This window comes from Balearica regulorum, chromosome 5 (assembly GCF_011004875.1).
Source record: "Balearica regulorum gibbericeps isolate bBalReg1 chromosome 5, bBalReg1.pri, whole genome shotgun sequence".
In the NCBI taxonomy this organism is placed as follows: domain Eukaryota; kingdom Metazoa; phylum Chordata; class Aves; order Gruiformes; family Gruidae; genus Balearica; species Balearica regulorum.
In genome coordinates, this window is record NC_046188.1 from 59,312,866 (window position 1) to 59,332,972 (window position 20,107).

Sequence of the window (20,107 nt, forward strand, 5' to 3'; positions counted from 1 at the left end):
AGGCAGTTGGTGCTGGTGAGACGTGATTTGGAGGGCAATGGGAACTCCTTCAGGTGGTTACCTCTGTGTACAGCTTACAGCTTGGACTGAGAAGTACGCATTCCATGCACAAAGCCTGCAGACAGAATGGCATGGGTGGTCAGGTCAGGAAAAGAAAGGGCTAGCCTGAACTGAGAAGGTGCAGAGGAAGACAGGCTGGCTTCATTACATGGAGAATTCCTGAGTGAAGGGAATTCTACCATCCTTTAATTGCAAGAAAACTGATGTCCACCATTGCTTGAATGAGATGATGGAATTGAAAGAATTGAGAAAAACTTTGTGTTAACCATTGTTTTCATTTGTTAGAAAGCTGAGTTCACTGAAGGCATATTATGTGTTCCAAGACAGGCTTCTGTCAGACATTCTTTTCATTGAAGATTAATGTGACCTTCAGTAAAAGGTTTCCTCCTGGGGGGAAGGGAGAATAAGAACTGCAACAGGAAATTTGGCTAAGGGCATGCAGCTGAGGTTTTTTTCCACTAAGGGGAAATTGGGCTGGAGTGGCATTGTCACAAATTTGGAAATGCAAGTAGAATGTTCGCAAATAGAAGCAAATAGACTTTGTGGTACGGGGTTTGTTACTCATGGCCCAGAAAAGCCTCAGCTTACTTCATGTATTGTGTGAAGAACAAAATAATAACGGCTTAAAATGGGACAGGTTTTGTCGTTTTAGGGGTAGGGAGAAGGCAAAGGGGGCATTTGTCACCCTTATATGAACTCCATCTGTTCAAATTCTTTTAGTAGATGCCTTTCATAATAAATAACAAAATTAGTAACAATTTCTTAGCATGATAACATTTCAAATAAAAAAAAATCCCTAAGCAAATCAGACCATATAAGCTATGTCTAAGGATTCTGTGTTTAGATGTTTCATTTAGATAGGATTGCACCCTGAATTGTGAAAATGTAGAAAAGCATGCACACTAATTATGTGGTAGGGTAGGTCAAAGCTCAAGTCATTAAAACCTTCCACAGAGTTACATTGCTTCTAAAAAAACAATGAAGAAAAATCTGTGTGATACTCTAATACTTTTGTGGTCACTAAAGTTGCCACTTACCAGAATATACTGGGTAGTTAAAAAAGGTAGCCAAAGTACTGCATATTCTCTGGAAGAAGCATTAAAGAGACTCCAAGAAACTCTTTAAAAAGAGTTGGGAAATAAATACATTTAGGGAGAGGGAGGAGGAAGAAAAAAAAAAAAGGAAAATCTGTGCTGCATGTTGTGTACTTTGAGACAGCACTATGTTTCTTGCTTTTTCATTTAGCTTTAAAGTGTCTAGCTTATTTGAACTAGGCAATGATTAACAATTAAATGTTAATGTTTAGGATTCAGTTTATGTCCTGGTCTTTAGTTATGCTACCAACATTCACATGGAGATAGATTTACTTTTATAAGGCTGCAACAACTTCTGTATGTTTAAAGTGCAAATTAAATGACTATATGTGCCAGGTAAACCAGTGGCATTTCTGTGGACTGTGTGTCATAGCATAAGCTGAAGTTTACATTGCAGGAGTATGGCTTTTATTCATTCAAGTGCTCTGTGATCTGTTTCCTACTGATCCTTAAAAGCAGATTAGAATGTCAGCTACTTCTGTTGGTAGAATCTGAAAGCTGCAAACATAGTCACTATGCAAAGGGGAACGCACTGGTCTCAGGTTGAACGTGTCCGTATTTGTAGTTTCCTGGACAGAAGAGTCCTGGATGAGAGTCCTTGCAGAGATGTAGGCTCAGTGACTCCTTATAGCTGGTTTATCTGAGAATTCCTTCTAGCGTGACTTCCTGCGTACAGACTACACAGCTCTCGTTGGGAGTGTGTCCCTGGGCATGCTAGTTACTTGCTTATTAAAAACCACAGTGCAGTGGGTTCAAACTGTTCTGATGTAGTAAGTATCTTTAGGAACTTGTATCTAATGTCAGCATCCTAGCTTAGGATCTTGTTACATCACTGCTTGTGAGTTTGAAAAGCCCCCTCTCTGCCTCACGATCTCTTGGATATACAAATACCTATATACAGTCGATCAAATCAACTCTCAAATTGCACCCTGAAAAGCCAAATAAGTTTCATTTTTACAATCACATGGCAGCATGGGTTTTCCAGCCTCTATTTCCTTTTGTGACATTTCTTGGGAATGTTGTCCATATTTGGTTTTGGGTTTTGTTTGTTTGGGTTTTTAAACCTTTTAATGTAGACAGCAAAACCGAGTGCATTCTGACAGCTGCATTACCACTGTTGTGCAGAAGCACGATTATTTTTTACTTCTGCTTTGAAGCTCCTTTCTTACTCTGTATGAGGAGTTAGAGGAGCCCTTTCCACTGCAGTTTCACATAAGACTTCATGGTAAAGTGTTACTTACAATGATTCCAAACTATCTCCTACCAGTATATAGGACAGTACTGTGTGGTGCTTTTCAGACGACTTAATGCAAACTGTCCTGTCCCTGTTTTATATCATCTTGAAACTTGTATTACAAACTGTCTTGCTTCCTACTCCTGCAGAACCATTCTGCCAGTTGGTTTTGTAAGACTTGTCTCCAGTGCCAGGCAATTGGTGCACAAGGCAGGTGTTAGAAACAGTGCAAGTTGGTGATTGCTTCTAACCACATCCCTGTGCTCATGGGTACCTATGTCCAGGTGGGGCCTGGGCTGGAGGAAAATGGGAAGTTTAGGAGACAGGCTGCAGCTCTGTAGCTTCTGGGTGAGCTGAAACTGCTTCTGCTAGGATTTGACAGTCTGGACTCAAAGGCAACTTCAGAGTCTGTCAAGCTGTCCCCAGGGCTGTTGTGCTCATTATGTATCAACTGTGAAATCTAATCAGAACAGTGGTTTGTTTCGGTTTGGTTTTAAATTGATAGGAATTTGTTGGTAGAGTAAATTGTCCTAGGCAGAGTTTTGCCTAGGACATGCATTAGGCTGTTTTGTTGTTCAATCAGAATTTCTCAAGGAAATTCAAAGCAAATGGACCCTGGAGCAGCAGCTCTGCTGCACCACACACAGGGTATTGCTGTGCTGTTAGATTCCTTACAGCCGTTATCTGAGCTAAGGACTGTTCTTCCCTTTCAAGTCCTTAGGAACTGCAATTAGTATTACCTGCCTTTTCAAACAAGCAGAAGTTGGGGAATATACCTTCTCTTCTTCTATTCTTTATCTGTGTAGTGAAGATGATAAACCCTTGACTGCAAGGAACTGCAACAGACTCATTTTATATACCTGCTGGATGCACCTAAGGAATTGCACATACTGAAGGGAAAACTTAAATCAACAAACCAACTTCCAAATCTCATCAGTTGTTCCTTTGGATTATGTTCCAATATAGGCTGCTCAAATAGCAGTGCAAGCTTCTGAGCAAAAGAAAAGCATACCTGTGGAAACCATTTGGTTCTTGGCAATATTTTTTTAAAATGGGACTTCCATAAGAAATGGAAGGGGTAATCTCAGCCCTTCTGTGAAGCTTGCACTTCCCTTAGTGTGTGAAGAGATCTGAACAAACTGAAAAATCTGTCAGCATTATGAGTTGCTGTATTATAATTAATTATAAACTTGGAAAAAATAGTGACAAAATCTTTCATGTGTACATTTTGTAGTTCTAGTGACCTAAGATGTTTCATGTGGTTGAAATACAAAAATGAATTATGCTTTTGGAAATGGATGAGAATTCCAGGTCCTTTCAGTCAGAGATGATGGTTATAACAGCAGTCTATAATTAGAAAGACATCATCAATTCATGGATTAAATAAAAGGATACTAAAGGATCAGTGTGTCCTTTAAGGAAGTATCAAATTTAATCTGAACCCAGGTTCTGTGATTGGCACTTACAATGCATCTTAACTTGTTGAACATTTTCTTATTTAAATAGGAAACTACTAATTAAGAGCTATTTTATTTATAGTTCTGCTTATTGAATAATTCCTCCAAACCCAAAATCTCAGTGTTCTGAAACATTTTGACTTGCTTAGGCACTAATCCATTTGTTACTTAAGGAATATTTTAGAAGACTTGTTGTCACTGACATAGATACTTTGCTAATTTAAGTTTATGTATATGGATGATGAGCATGAATAACCTTCTCTTGATTTCAGGTTGATACACATATCCATGCTGCTGCTTGCATGAACCAGAAACACTTGTTGAGGTTTATTAAGCACACGTATCAAACAGAGCCCGACAGGATTGTTGCAGAGAGAAAAGGCAAGAAGATGACTTTAAAGCAAGTTTTCGAAAGCCTTCACATGGACCCCTATGACCTCACTGTAGACTCTTTAGATGTCCATGCAGTAAGTCTATTAAAATGACAAAATAAAAGAGAAAAAGCTAAGTTTTCCAAGTGTGACATTCAGTTTTTTTGCATCATAACTTATCAAATCAGAATTTGGACTCATGCATTACTTTGCATGTTTGAAGTGAGTTAGCATAGCCTTTTTCTTTTCTGTGCATTTTATTGCTAGTTTATAAATTAAACTATTATGTGTACTTAAACCCATGGTTATTTGGGTTTTTTTCTCCTCCAGGGTCGTCAAACATTTCATCGATTTGACAAATTCAATTCTAAGTACAATCCAGTTGGTGCCAGTGAGCTGAGGGACTTGTATTTGAAAACTGAGAACTACATTGGTGGTGAATATTTTGCTCGTATGGTCAAGGTAAGTAAGTTTCAAGCTTTTCCAGCTGTTGAGAAATGAAGGTTTGTAAAAGATTTGTGATGTTGCAATTGTATCTAGAGCTAACACTATGGTTAAGTGACTCCAAGCATTGGGCTTGCTCTAGCAGTTCATCAAAGACCTCCGCTATGTCAGCCACTGCTGCTTCTAAGTACCTTTTTGAGTTAGAAACTCAGATGCGTAACCTGTGTATGAGTTCAAAGCAGAGTTGTGTGCAGTTTTAAACTAATGGAGAGCAGCCAAGGGTCAGTTCACTGGCTGAATATTTTGTTAGGATGTAGTTGGCTAGTGGTGGCTGCTAAAGAAGGGGCAGCTAGGAAAGCACCTCTGCATAAATCTATATCTGCACCTGCATGCACAGGCTTCAAATTAACTTCTTACAACAAAAAATCAGTAGATTTCATGAATTTGATGTATAGAAGTCCTTGTCCAAAATGAATAGCCTTAAAATTGCTTACTACCACAGATTCCGGGTCAGAGTCTCCATCGGTCTGCATATTTTATGTAGTCATTTACTACATATTAAATAGTATCATTCTGATTTACCAATTTTAAGTGCAAATTACCAATTTACCAATTTTTTTGTCTTACAAAGGTTAGTAATAACTGCACAAGAACATTGTTCTCTAAATCTAGGTGTTACAGTTAGTTATACTCAAATGATATCTGACATAGAATGCTAGTAGAATATTTAGATGCCTAAAAAAATAAGGGATTAATAGACAAGAGATTCTCCTTGTCTTTAAAGGGTGACAATACAATGTTATGTCTGGTGTGAGGAAAATACAGTAATAAATATACTACTAGCTGTAAATGATCTTCAGTGTCCATATTAAAGCAAATATATTTATTACTTAATAGGAAGTAGCCCGTGAACTAGAAGAAAGTAAATACCAGTATACAGAACCCCGCTTATCCATTTATGGACGCTCTCCAGATGAATGGCTGAACTTGGCAAAATGGTTCATTAAACATAAAGTTTATTCCCCTAATATGCGCTGGATAATTCAGGTTCCCAGAATCTAGTAAGTAATCAGGAGCCCTTGGTAATTCTAATAGTTTGAAATCATACCAATGATTTGTTTTAATTTCTGATATTTTTTAGATGGTTTATGAGCTGTCCTGTAGTTCATTTTATAAGCAACAGCCTGGGAAATTTATTCTTGACCATTGCTGCAGTTTTCCTGACAGCCTGGGGGTGGAGGACAGGAGGTGGGGTTGGAATCTACTCTTTATGAAGCTATTCAAAACTACTGTGAATTATTTGTAAGTCTGAAGATGTTAAACCCCCAAATTACAACTGGGTGAAACTAAACTGCATTCAAAGGTAAGTTAAAATACAATTTAGTAATGAAAATAAATCAACCCTTGAATTCCATAAAAGAGTAGAAAATGCTTTGGTAGCATCAAACTTCCTCAAGATCAGTGACTAAATGACAGTGAACTTGGAAATGCAACTGAGACTGCTGATTTGGAAGCTTAAATCCGTATCGGTTTTTCTTAGTTTTTAAGCATCCTTTGGCAGTTTATTAAATGGCTGTTTCTCATACTGTATATTGTAATACAGACTCTTAGGATAATTTTGTCAGCCTTAATAACTGAGCTTCATGTTTTGAAATTGCAGAGTTGGGATATGAGTAGAGAAAGAGCTGTCATGGTCACATATATCCCCCAGAGTGTGTTTCTCATTAGGGAGAAAGTTTCTCTCATTTCTTATGTAGCAATTTCTTATGTACACAGTGGAGTCAACACTTTCATTAAGTCATGCACTTAATGACACACTGAAGTACTGTCGCTCTTTTCTGAGAGGCTCACTATGGCAGAACATTCTACTTTCATTTGGAGTAGTTACAACTTTGGAAAACAGAATCTTTCACAAGAGGTAACTCCTTATCTCCCCTCTTAGTACTTGGGTTGCTGTAAGGGAAAGGGTCACTGTTCTTGAGACAGCATCTACCCCTGCATACCGTCTCTATTTTTGGAGCACTCGGGAACTTCAGCAGAGCCTGGATGAAGCAGAGTGCCAGGCAGTGCAGGAAATAGAGCACAGAGACAATCCCTGCCCTGACATAAACTTTGAATTTCTGAATCCGGGTAGAACTGAAACTGTAGAATATACACAAATAACAGAAAATATGAAAGTGGAGGAAAAAGACAAGCTTTTTAAAGAATGGTCACAACCGTGTATATTTTTTCCCTTTCAGTGACATATTTAGGTCAAAAAATATTCTGCCTAGTTTTGGGAAGATGTTGGAGAACATCTTTGTACCTTTGTTTGAAGCAACAATCAATCCCAAAGACCACAAAGAATTGCACCTTTTTCTCAAATATGTAAGTATTTTGGGATTTTCTGTCTCACATGAAATCAATCCTCTCCTACTCATAAATTTTGTTTGTCTACAGCTATTTCCAGACACTAAACCAGCTTTCTCCTTTTATACATTACTCGTATTATTGTTTTAAAGCCCTCACATACAATTTAATAAAAGCCTTGGTAAGGTCCTGTTGTCAAATAGTTGCCATTTATTTCCTCTGAAACAGCTCAACAGCTGTTTATTTGTCATTTTAGTGATCCTCTCTGTAAAGAATGACCAAAGAATGTTCGCGTGCTCTTGTGCAGAGGGAACATCCTAATCCAGGATGTGTACTTTGATCTTGCCTCTGGGACTGGCCTCCAAAAAGGAGGCAGCTGAAAGGAAGCATTGTGTAGATCCTGATGGGGCTCAGGAGAGAGGTGGGGATGTAGCTGCTGGGACGTGATTAAAAGAGACATGTCCGAGTATGCCCCAAATCAGAACTCTTGAGGTTTCCTGAGAGCCTTTGGCCTTCAGCTGCTTTTCAAGGACCAAAGCAGATGAGTTTAAAGGATTATAATCTGGATCTGAGGGAGTCTTACAGGCACACCCCGCTCCCCAGGAGTCTGAAGGCTTTTGTGCACCTAGGCCTCCAGTTTGTCTCAGAAGAAAAAAATAGGTAAAGCTTCCTTCAAGAAAATGCATTATTCCTGCTGTCCACGTGGTATGGTAGGAGGGCAGAGCAGCAGGACTGCTATTACAAGGGGGAAATGAGGAAAGAGGAGTAGATGCTTTGTACAAGCAAGTCCCGAAGCAAGAGTAAGTAACATTGAAGTTTGCTGCTTGAAAACACTGATTTCTCTGAATGTCTTCTCCCAACAGGTGACTGGCTTTGATAGTGTTGATGATGAATCCAAACATAGTGGCCATATGTTCTCTGACAAGAGCCTTAACCCTGACCTCTGGACCAGTGAGAAGAATCCCCCATATAGCTATTATTTGTATTATATGTACGTGAACATCATGTTGCTAAACAACCTTAGGAGGTAAGTAGTAATTTTTCCTTTTTATAAGCTTCTGTAAGAAAAATCAATAATCTTTGTCTCAATCTGAGTCTGTGTTTAGATCATATATCTTTTGAAGCAAAAGTTATCTTCAGTTACTCCAAGAGGAGTACATGAGTTATTTTGAAAATGTTAACTGCAAAATGAATTCAAATGAAATATTCAGAAATTGTAACATTTGTGTGTATTTTTGTTTTGTAAATTCCTTAAACCTGAATATATCAAACAAAACAAAAGAAGAAACCCCACAAAATTGACTTGTTGACCTTTGCTTGGATTCACAGTGGATTTCCAAATATAACATGCCTCTTGGTAGCTTTCTATCTCCTGGTAATTCAAGAGATCCAAAGTTATGTTGTGAAATAATTGGTTTAAGGGCTGCTGCTATCAAAGACAGACAAAGGAGGACATAATTATAAACTGCACGTCTAACTAACTTACTTTAGCATGCTTGTTGACTCATTCGATTTTACCACTTTTGAGAACGGTGTCTAGGCACATAATGCAGGGAGTTATGACACTGAATGTGACATCATGACTGTAAAAGCAGATTTTGGCATCAGGCTCAGTAAAGCCTGAAATTCAACTCGAGGTTATGTTCCTAACTTTGTGGCTGACTCACTGAGTGATCTGCACAACTGACTCATATTGAAGCACAGTGAGGTTATCCATTGATATTATAGTGTCATCACTTTGCAAGGATTTGGTTTGTTACTATTTATTTTGGGATTTTCTTATAGGAGATGCACAGATTTCTCATTTTAACAGGTCTTATTCAAGTTAACATTCAAAATGTTATTTCTTCTCTTCTACCACTACCTCAAGTATTTCTTTCTCTCCCACCCTGTATAATCAAAATTCATAATAAAACCACGCACCTTAAATTACCTTGTACCTGCAACAAACAGGCCTAGTTTTTAGTTTCAGTTCTAAAAATGGAAAGGACACAGTACAGCAGATATAAGTCATCCCTTTGTCTTGACTTCCTTTATATTCTCTGTAGTCTACGTTGTTTTTTTTTTCTTTTCCAAAGACAGAGATTCTGTCAGAACTTACACATTTCTTTTTTACCTAAAGATCATTTCAACTACTATTTGAAAATCTCCCTAGATAATCATTAAGTATTCTTACAGCTAGGTGAGATGACAACACAATTCATCAATGAGTCAGTAAAACTGCTCACTCTGTTAAACATACTGAGTATTTGAGGGACCACAGCCAGTCCATTAAAAGACTGTTTTGTACTTCTGGTAGTATAAGTGAAGTCAGCAATGATGGATTACATCCGCACATCCATTTTCAGGAGAAACTTTACTAAACCTCCATCCTAGAGCTGCTTTATGCTCCAGCAGTCCTTGTTGAAATTCTTTGCTTTGAACATCTCCAAATACTTATGGGACATTTGTCTGCACTGTATAAACAAATATAACTTAAAACCCAGCATCATTTTTAATATAGATGATAAAAATAAAATAGTTCTAGAAATTATAGTGTGAAGTCTAGTGTAATAACACTCCTAGATCATCTCTGTGCTACTGAGGGTGTGGGTTTTATGCTACACTTGACCTGGTGAGATGGCAGGTTGTCATCACACTAGGTAGTGTTAGCTAACTCTTGGCAATGTGCTTCCACTTCTTCGCTCATTTTGAATCTAGGAATTATGTGGCCACAGGTTGCATCAGTTCACTTAGCTTTCCATCTGCCAGTTCCTTCAACTGACATCAGTTCAATAACTGTTCCCCAGTAGCTAAATGATTGCTAAATGAGATGTAACTAGGGAAGGAAAGGAGGAAGAAGACACAAATATGTCAGGTGGTGGAAGGGGCTTGGGTAGAGGACCTGCCCCTTTTGCCAGCAGCCCACAGGTAGGCCTGATTAGACATCATATCAAACTGTATGAGAATGTGTAGCTTTAAAAAAAAAAATCCCATATGAATGATAATTATATGCAAAATATATTAAGAACAGTGCATTTTTTGTTAGTCGAACTTGCTTTTAATCTCCTCAGGGAAAGAGGCATGTGTACTTTTCTGTTTCGACCTCACTGTGGAGAAGCTGGGTCTATCACACACCTTGTATCAGCCTTTCTGACAGCAGACAACATTTCTCATGGATTGCTCTTGAAGAAGGTATTGCATGGTAGCTCACCTAAACTAATTGCTGTCTGCTTAGCCAGCAGTCACTGGTTCAAATAGCAGTCACCAAATTGACTTTATCTGGGCAGCCCAAAATTAATTTTCTTAGCAAGGCACAAGTAACTCTTCACTTTGATCAGAAATAAATAAGCTCAGCTGAACTTCCTATTTCTTATTTAAGCTACAAAAATACAGCTTTTCCTAAGTGAATGTTTTAAAGATCAACTGTTCAGATATGTCAAGGACTTGGTGGCACCTGTTTTTGGTTACTCCAAGGAGAGCTAAAAATTGCATGGAAAAAACTGCTTAGACTTGTTACTATTCCCTGGTTTAGGTCCCAGAGAATTTAAGGAAAGCTCTAATTTCTTCAGTATGGGGACAAAGGTCGTTTTCCCTGACAAGCATCCCTGTACTTCAAGGTTCATTCAAAAGTTCATTAAGGTTTTGATTATTTATATCCAGAGTAGCTGGGATCACTTGATCAAGAAATTTAACATAGCTATATAAGAGAACAATATTTTGTATACAACTTGATTGTTATGACAGGACAAACATTATCATTCCCAGCATATCAGTCAATAAATTATATCACACAATGTCCCCAGGCCAGTTTTGTAATTAAAATAATTGGTCAGTGGATGGCAGACTTGCACTGAGTTTATTGTAATTTTTTGGAAATAGTTCTCTCTTAAGTTGGATTTTCTGGTTAATGCTGTAAAATTCTCTCTGTATTTTTCAACATATCCAAGAACAAAGAAAAATTTTGCCTAAAATCATGTCTGATGTTATGCTCAGAACCAGTAATTCCTAAAATTAGACCCAGAGTATACTAAGACCAAAGCATTCTCCTCTTCGCTCTCATGCTTAGCCTGGCAGGATAACCTGGCACAGCAGGCAGATAATAATAATAATGAAGGCACTTGTTAGGTTCACAGGTTGGTTAAGCCAAAAATAGTAATAAAGATGGTGGCCACAGCTTATTTATATTATGTGCAACAGCAACACGACTTCTAATAAATTAAAACTACTTCTGGTCCTAAAATTTACCTATTGGACTGCAGTTTTGAAAATAACAAATTGCTTAGAAGTTCTTACATATCTGTTATCTGTGACTTTCAGGTTTTGGGGGAAGGTATGAAGTTAGTAGCAAATGTAGTGCCCTTAATAGTCATATATACTTACTAATCTACAGTAATGTTAGTTACCATATTTTTAAAAAGAAGCTGACATATATTTTGAAGAATGCAAATTATTTTGATAAATAAAAAAAATTTAAATAAATAATAATAATAAAATAAATAATAATAAATAATAAAATAATTTTAAATTATTAAGATAAGTAACATTTAAAATTTAGACTTCTAAATATTTTCTAAAAAAGTCAGAGTTTAGTGTCAACCTAAATTTGTTTGGTCTTAGTCCTCCCTCTGTAATGCTGTTTCCATTTTATCCAAGGGAAATCCTTCTTTTTTTCATTATCTCACAGTACCATTAAGTGCTGATTGTGTTTTGTTTCGCAGAGTCCTGTCCTCCAGTATCTTTATTATCTTGCACAAATACCTATTGCTATGTCTCCACTTAGTAACAACAGCCTATTCCTGGAGTACTCAAAAAATCCACTAAGGGAATTTCTACATAAAGGACTTCGTGTCTCTCTCTCCACAGATGATCCTATGCAGTTTCATTACACAAAGGTAAGAATTGCAAGAAACACTTATCTTTGAATTTGGCAACAGTACCACATAGGCCCAGAATAAGCTGAAAGCTATTTTATATCATTGCTTAGGATATAAATTTTCATGTCTTTCAGTCACTTCATTCATTATTCCTCCTCATTCTCAGTCTACTACTCACTGTTAGGTTTCAGAGGGAAATGTCTAATTTCCTAATTATGTTTCTTTTGTACTCTTGCCTCTCCAGTGTTGGCTGTTGAAGTATAGAATGAAGGATGAGGCTGAAGGGAGGTTTGAGCCTTCATAAACAATCCTCTAGAGTGCCAGGAAAGTCCAGTTTCCTTACTAATAAATCTTGGGAAGTACATTACAAAACCACCATGTGGAATCTCTGAAGATGACGTATAAGCTGTTTGCTCAGTGAACTGAAACTGATTCTTGCCCTTGGGTGGCCTGGCAGAACAGAAATGCCTGGCCACTGGTTTTGATGCCCCAATTGTGTGGTTGGCACAGACGAGTCACGCCGTGCCTTAGAGTGGCCTGTTCATTGCTCAGTTGTCTGTTCTGAGGAGAAGCTGAGCTCTGGTGTGCTTCACCCAGGCTTGCTTCTGGCCTGTGACGTGTGTCTGCTAGAAAAGACAGAGAGCTTCTGTGGGGGCTTTCTGCATGGATGTAACGCAGCACCAGCTGAGTTATGGAGAGTGGGGAAGATTCTCAGCTGCGATAGCCCACTAGTCAGACCCAGCCTCCTTGTTGCATGGAAGGTCAGAAGTGAGAAATTGCCCTGCTATCTGTCTATGTGCATATACGTGAGAGATTTACGACTAAACCTTCCAAGGTGTTTATACACCCTGGGATCTCTTTTGAAATCGCCTCATAAATGCCTCTAAGGATCTGGACTGCAGGCTGCAATTTCTTAGACTAAGATAACCAGATACCCAGTGCCTATTAATTATTTAACAGTTGCCCTTGAGAAATTTGAAATAAACAATTCTGTTCATTAGTAATTGTGGTGTTAAAGTCTTAAACTTCTAATTTTTCACAGCTATCTAAAAAGCATGTATAAATTCCTTAATTAGAAATGAGTACGTACCGCCATTTACATCTTATTTACATATAATTTAATATTAAACATTTTTTGGTGACACAGGAAGCTCTCATGGAAGAATATGCTATTGCAGCCCAGGTGTGGAAACTAAGTACCTGTGACTTGTGTGAAATAGCAAGAAACAGCGTACTACAGAGTGGATTGTCAGATAAGGTAATTATGGCTGAAAAAATCTCTTTTGTGAGAATTAGGGCAGGTAGGAACTGAGAAGTCAATAGGCTGAAAATTAAATAGTAGCTGCTTATGTGATGTATTTGTGTGCATCCCTATCCTCCTTTCCAGAAATATTCACAAACTATCTGCTATGCAGCCTTACATTAAAAAAAGTATTAATGTTATATTTTTTTCTCATTAGTTTCCTTTTGGAATTCTCAAAACATGCAGCAAGACCAGGTGCCTGTTTATACTTAGTTCTGCCTCTACTCCCAAACCTTTATTAGGGTGATATCCCTTTGCCAGTAATTTTATACATCATGTCTTGCATTGAGTAAAAATAAACTGCCTGTCATAAATAAGACATGTTTTTTGCCTAGAAGGGAGTACTACAGAAAATATTCTGGTTTGGACAGGCAGTTAGATTAGATTAAACCCCTTTTTGGCTTTAAAATTCTACAAATCCATGGCTTTCTCTAGGACTTCTTTTAGAACATCCTCTCTTCTATGTCACTTTCAAACATTCCTCTCAAGGAGCTGGTATGTAAAGGGACTTTACAAGTATTTCCTCTTGTTTCTTCCAAAATACTCTAGTGACAACTACTAATTTTCCTCTTGTGTAACATTTGTTTTAACTAACAAAAGAAACATAGGCCTCTTTTTGACCTCTCACATGAAAGATGTAGTAGTGAAGACCAAACCCTAGCACGAAGGGTTTTAGCCAGCCAGACTACGTGTGCTGCTGAGTAGTTCTATATATAAACTTTGGCCTTAAGATCTCCAAAACTGGTTAAGACTCTGAGGTAAAGTTCAATGGCCAGCTGGTTGAAGCTGCTCTTTTTACTTGCACTGGAGTCATCCAACTAACAAATACTCAGTTATACAAAGTGGTTGAACTGACTTCTTCCTTTTTACGTTTAATCCCATTCACAGGAAAAACAGAAATTCTTAGGGGTGAATTACTGTAAAGAAGGGCCTGAGGGAAATGACATTCGAAAAACAAACGTTGCACAGATCCGGATGGCCTTCAGGTACGAGACGCTGTGCAATGAACTTAGTTTCCTGTCTGATGCCATGAGAACAGAAGAGATTTCTACCCTGTCGAAGTAGTTACAAACTCAAAGAAACCAGAACATTTCACTCCTAATCAGGATAAGATACTAATTTACATTGAATCATCTGTCATTGATGCTACCAAGACATAACTGAACAGTACAGACAAAAATAGAGTATCTATGGAAGGTAAACAGCATTTGCTGTTATCTTCTACTGCGCTATTCTCATTGCAAAAATTTCAGTTTCTACAAATACTAGACTTTGTGAGATTGCTGTAAAAATTAAATGCAAACTCAGAATCATGTAATATTTGTTTCATACTGTCTTAACTGTGCACTATATTGTAGCCTGGAAAACAACAGAATATTCATAGTGCATCTGCGATATGCACCTTAGAATACTGCAGATGCTGACAGTACACATGCACCTGGTTTTGTCCTGCTCATCTCAGTAGCAATCATGGCACTTGTAAGATTAACCCTTTATTCATTAGCAGTTTGTATGGGGTGCATAATTTTGAGGCTACCCTTTCATTCTGGAAGGTGTTCTGATACAGTTTTTATCTTAATGTTTTCGCAGTTATACTGGAAAGCAAGAAAAAACAAAATCTGGTAGTCTTGTTTAATGACTAATTATTTTCTGGTGTCATGTAGGATGTCTGTTAAGAACAGATTAATGCTTTTTAATCTAGTAAGTAGAAAATATGGTGTCAAAATCATCACTATTGTACATTGTAATAATAAGTCTAATTACATCATGAAAATTTTGCCTTGGAAGTTGAGAACACTTTTTTATTGCTTTGTAATGGGAATACGTGGATATGCCAGTTCAAATTACTTGGAAATTTATGCTGATAATTTTAGTTGCATGTAAAGAGAAATTTTTTACTTGAACAAAGGAAGTGTTCTTATGAATCAGTGGTAGGAACTAGATCTAGGTTCTGGTCCTACTTCTGACATCTTTTTACACATTTGTGTTAGTTTGTATATTAGTGAATTAGCGTTGAAAGAGAAGTCAAACTTTCTATTTATACAGAAGTGAGCCCACCTGAAATACATCACTTTAAATCATCTTATGTTAAACTTTTTATTTATGATGGAGTGGCTAGTACAATACAGCTACTGGAATATTTATCACTTTCAATCTTTTTTCTATTTGATCATCCTTCTTAAGACGCGGTACTGCTTACTCAGAAGGGATTAAAGGTAATAATGTGATAGCATCCATGTACTGTAGTTGCACACCAAGACAGACTCGAGGCTAGGGGCAGCAGAGGATGTTGATGCCTACAAGTCCAACGTCACACTACTTAATTTGAAGGCCTATAGTCCCTAAGCTAGGGTCCTGAGCCTACAATTAAGAGACCTGGGTATCTAATATAATACAGAGGGAGGTTAGGCATCTTAGAACAGTAATTCAGAACTAAAGCATAAAAAGCAAATAATGAATGTTAGCCGATTAAGCCTCACTAAACACAGAACTCTGCATGTTTTACTACATCAGATGTCTTGTGCCACTTGTATTTCTTAGGCCAGGCCCTTCTGGGGCCTGGGCACCTACATCCTTCCTTTCAAGAGCTGATCAGGTCTCACTTTCCCTTGTAAATGCAGCCAGAAGTAGCAGTGGTACCATCATCAGTACCAAACAACTCATTAATGGCATAAATATATATATATATGCATTGAAGATATACACTCTCTGCTCAGGCTCTGGCAGTCCAAAGCACACTTTTTTTAACGTACCTGCTGTCCTGAATGGCTATTGCAGGGAAATGGCACCAAAGTAAGGGAAGGAGGAATTCCCCATCACCTCCTGTACTGTGCGGCCCTCTAAGAGCCCTGTAAGACAGATTAACCCTAAAGACCCTTAGGAAGCAGCCTGAAAGTAAAGCTGCTCTGAGGGAGACTCAGGCACACGAGCAGCATTCTGGGCATCCAGTCATCATTCCAGTTAGCCAGTGTCACGCATAGGGAGCTGCGGTGGTTGCAGACAGGTGGTGGGAGACTTGACTTTAGCTCTTCAGTGATCTAGCCTAACGTCTGCAGTGTTCAGCTACTGCCAGATTGTGTAGTCCTTGTGCAGCTAAAAGTTGTGTGAAACTGTGCTATGCTGCTCAACTGTATGATAACAAAATTGTCCAAAGTGCTTAGTCAACAGTGGCTATTGGCCTCACTGTTAGAAACTTCAGCAGCTCATGTAATGCATTAGCAGGATTAGTGAGTGTAATTTTCTTAGGATGGAGTCTGAAAACAGTGGTTCAAGCATTTTAGCCGCATAAAATGCAGATGTCTTGTTTTCATTTGTACAACTTACTAAGAAATTATCAATGATGTAACATTATTTACCGGAGAAAAGCATCTGTGTCCAGGCTAAATAAGCAACATTAAATTGTAAGTATTTCCATCTGATAAACATTGCTTTACTTGGGTTGTTTCATCTGAAGATTGCAAGTGCTGCTTTTGTTGTCACTTAAGATTTCTTATTTAGTTTTCTTAATATACCGAATTTGTGTATGTTTAATACCTTTCATCTTTCCTTACCTCAAACACATCAGGGTCTAATACGTCTGTAGCTATAATTAAAGAAAAAAAAACAACACCCAGACTGGCTCTGAACATTCAGTTAATGGACAGTAATTGGGATTTTTTTGACAATAACACACAAGTGGCCATGACCACAAGTTCTGCTTTCTGTGCTTCCTTGTGCGCTGCTTTTAAGGATAAATTGAGCTAATAGTGTTATGTTTAGGGAAACAAACCGACAGCCTTTGAAGCTTCCACTACTATGTCTCTTTTGGTCATCTTTTATTTAGGCAAAAGTTATTGATTGTCGAGTTCAGTTCTTAAACTTCAGCTTTTCTTTTTTTTAAAAAGTTGCACTTTTGCTCTAATGTATGGCTGTTCAAAATAACCTTGTAGTCTTAGGATATGTATGTCATGAAGGGCAGATCCAGTGTCTGAAGCGTTATTGACACCTGAGTTACTGTTGTACACAAGATAGGACAGTTGCCAATTCTCCCCAAGTGCTGAGCTCAAAGCTGGTTACACCACAGCTTCTGTTCTACTTGAGCGGAAGGGAACTAGAACATCACTGTAGGTGGTGATTGGGGGGGGGGTGTTGCTTCAGCATGGGACAATATCCTGTTTTCTTATCATTTCTTATCATATCATTAAGGTTCAAACATTATTCAGGACTTCCTTAAATCTGTTAACTTGGAGTATTCTATACTTTCACCTAATATAGTTAGTTATGGTTATTTGATGTTTACAACCTATCTGAACAATTTCTAGTGATGCTCTTCTGTTCTGTTACTTTAGCAAACTTAAGGCATTTGCTCTGCCACTGGATAATATAATTTGTTTCTCCCCCCAGAGCTATGTTACCTTCTCATAGCATTGTTCTTCACTTGTGGCTGAACCTTTCTGTTCCATTTGCCTAGTTAAAATGTCAGTCTGAGAAAGGGGGTGTGTGTGGGAGGGATGTCTGCAAAAACTGCTTTTTCTTTCTGTGCCTAAGTTAAATGATGTTTATCTTTTGCCTCTTGTGGAAGCACTAAACATTACACTAATAAACAAATTACAAAAGAATATTGTCGGAGTTCTTGTGTTTGTATACCTTAATAAAATTGTAGCTGCTCAACATCTCTGCATTTAAGTAGAACTAAAAACCTATGCAATTAAACTGTTACCAGTACTAAAGACTCAACCAAAATTAAGGATTATCACAGCATGAAAACTGGGGGAAAAAAAAAGTCGTGGACATAGAGAATAAGCAATATTTAGGAGAAGGAGCTAAAAGCTTAGCAAAGTAATTCAGTGTTAATGAAAACTAACTCTTCTTATTTGTGCCAACAGAAGACCTGGCATTAAGTCCTGAAGTGAAAGTGCATTGCAGGGCTGCCCCCACTCTTTTGGTGCCCTGCTCCCCCAAACTGGGCATCAGGGGAGGGCATGATCCTGAAGCCTGCGCTTGACACTAAACTGAGTCAGAACACCTGAATTTGGGAGACAAAAGCAGGTTCTTGCACTCACAGTTGAGATAATTTAAGCAGTACATAGAACAGCTTTATCTGACAGAAAGAACACAACTAAGAAGCCAACATGTAACAAATTTAAATAAATAGTTAATATCACCATAGATATTCTGCTACATTTCCTTTGGAGGAAAAAAAAAGTTTAACACAAATTTACTAGGAAATGTAATAAAGATTTTTAGATACAGATTAGAACGTGTCTCCTTCTGTACACAAACCTTTAATTTCTGCACACAAGCAGCACTCATGAAGCACAAGAGTAGAGATTCATCTGTAACTGAAAAATACGTATTTCTTCCCCATACCTCTCCAAACACTAAATATCAATGTTAAGCAGCATAGAGAATAGTATATATAATAGTGAGACACCAACACTGCTAATTCATTAATCATGACTTAACGGGTACCATATATAAAAAATATATTTTGGAAGGTGGGTTGGAACTACATAGACTGTTGTATCACACCCCTACCTTGTTCCGCTTACACTCAGATTCCAGAAGGGCAGGTTTCTGATTAATTCAAGCTGAAGTCATAAAAGCACCTTGCATTTTTAAATAGCACTTTGATTCAAAGAAGAGTGGTCATTTAATTACCTATTGGATAGTAGTCTTCATTTCACCAGACTCACACTAAGCAAAGTTCCATCTAAGTTCACAAAACTGCTATTTTTTTTTTTTTTTATTTTTTTTTTTTTTAAATTTCAGGCCTACAAACCCATGCCCAGTGTTTCATAATTTAACCTCAATAGTCAGGCTATTGAGGTAAGCAATCACCCACTAATTAACATCTTGACAGCTCAGACAGAAAAGCAGGACTTGTCAGAGCCCTAACACTCACTGGAACAAGGCTAGTTCACTGTGTTACTCTGGGATTGTACACTGCGGTTACTGCAAAACAATACTGTCCCATTCAGGTTAATTTCAGCTACAAGTAGCAACAGAAGAGTGTTCAGTCTTTAGAGTATGTTGCATATGATAAATTCTAGGCCTTAGAAGCAAACAGCTGAAGAAATGACAATTTAAATTCAGTTTTGCAATTAAGACACTTATGCCGAATTCCATTCACCCACTTTAAAACAGGTGAGCATGAAACTTTATGGCAAGTTACCTCAAGAGTGGTTTAACAGCAGAAGAACAAAGAAAATAATTAATTACTATAATGTTAGTCACAGTATAATTACTTCTATTACAGAGCATATGCATTTAGTGGGTAGAAAATGAAAGAATACATATATGCAGTGTCAAAAGTAAAGGCCAGACAGGTTGACAGAGCACTCCCACTCACATCAAGCATCTTTAAGGCTCCCTGAGGAGGCTACTGTTCCAGGATTCAGCAGGACACAAAGCACCATAGCTAAGATGTTCCTTCTAAAACCAATGCATTTGGCATGTACAGCTATGCAAGGGTGGAATTTAGCGTTTCAGTTCAAACCTACAGCACAGAGATCTCACTGGTTGCGTTGTGTTTCCAGAACTGGAATGAGCATGTATTAGAAAACCATTACAATTATATGCAGAATTCTCACATATAAGTTATATACACCATTTCCCACTAAAAAAAGCATGCACATTACATTAACATGGTGTCCAAAGTTGAAACCTAGTACACATAAACATTTGATAATTCCTGAAGTACACCTACCTCCTGGTGCGTCTGTCAACTCGTAAGTTTTCCAATTTTAATTTCCTGATCTGTTAATGCATTCCTCTCCCATTTCTCACTTGGCTTCAAAAGATCCAAACAGATAAACCAAGCAACTAGACAGAGGAAATAGTTACATTAATTACATACTTCAATTCCTATTAAGAAAACCAGGAAAAAATCTGAGAACCAAACCTTAGTATTCTTAGGCTTTAAAATACTATCAATCAATCAGGCACATGATGGAACTT

General features: G+C 37.7%; 1 protein-coding gene across 4 annotated transcripts in view; it reads left to right on the plus strand.

The window, feature by feature from the left end:
• AMPD3 (adenosine monophosphate deaminase 3) overlaps positions 1–18,404 on the plus strand; it is a 35,943-nt gene extending 17,539 nt beyond the window's left edge. For 3 of the 4 annotated variants that reach the window (XM_075755168.1, XM_075755167.1, XM_075755169.1), the window contains exons 7-15: positions 4,118–4,312; positions 4,547–4,678; positions 5,558–5,721; positions 6,901–7,027; positions 7,873–8,036; positions 10,063–10,183; positions 11,710–11,883; positions 13,013–13,123; positions 14,057–18,404. In XM_075755168.1, the coding sequence (XP_075611283.1) occupies positions 4,118–4,312; positions 4,547–4,678; positions 5,558–5,721; positions 6,901–7,027; positions 7,873–8,036; positions 10,063–10,183; positions 11,710–11,883; positions 13,013–13,123; positions 14,057–14,233 (1,365 nt within the window). In that variant the 3' untranslated portion in view covers positions 14,234–18,404. Of the gene's footprint in view, positions 1–4,117; positions 4,313–4,546; positions 4,679–5,557; positions 5,722–6,900; positions 7,028–7,872; positions 8,037–10,062; positions 10,184–11,709; positions 11,884–12,109; positions 12,983–13,012; positions 13,124–14,056 lie in introns of those variants that run through there. The other variant, XM_075755170.1, reaches the window with a different exon arrangement.
• The last annotated feature ends 1,703 nt before the right edge of the window (positions 18,405–20,107 follow it).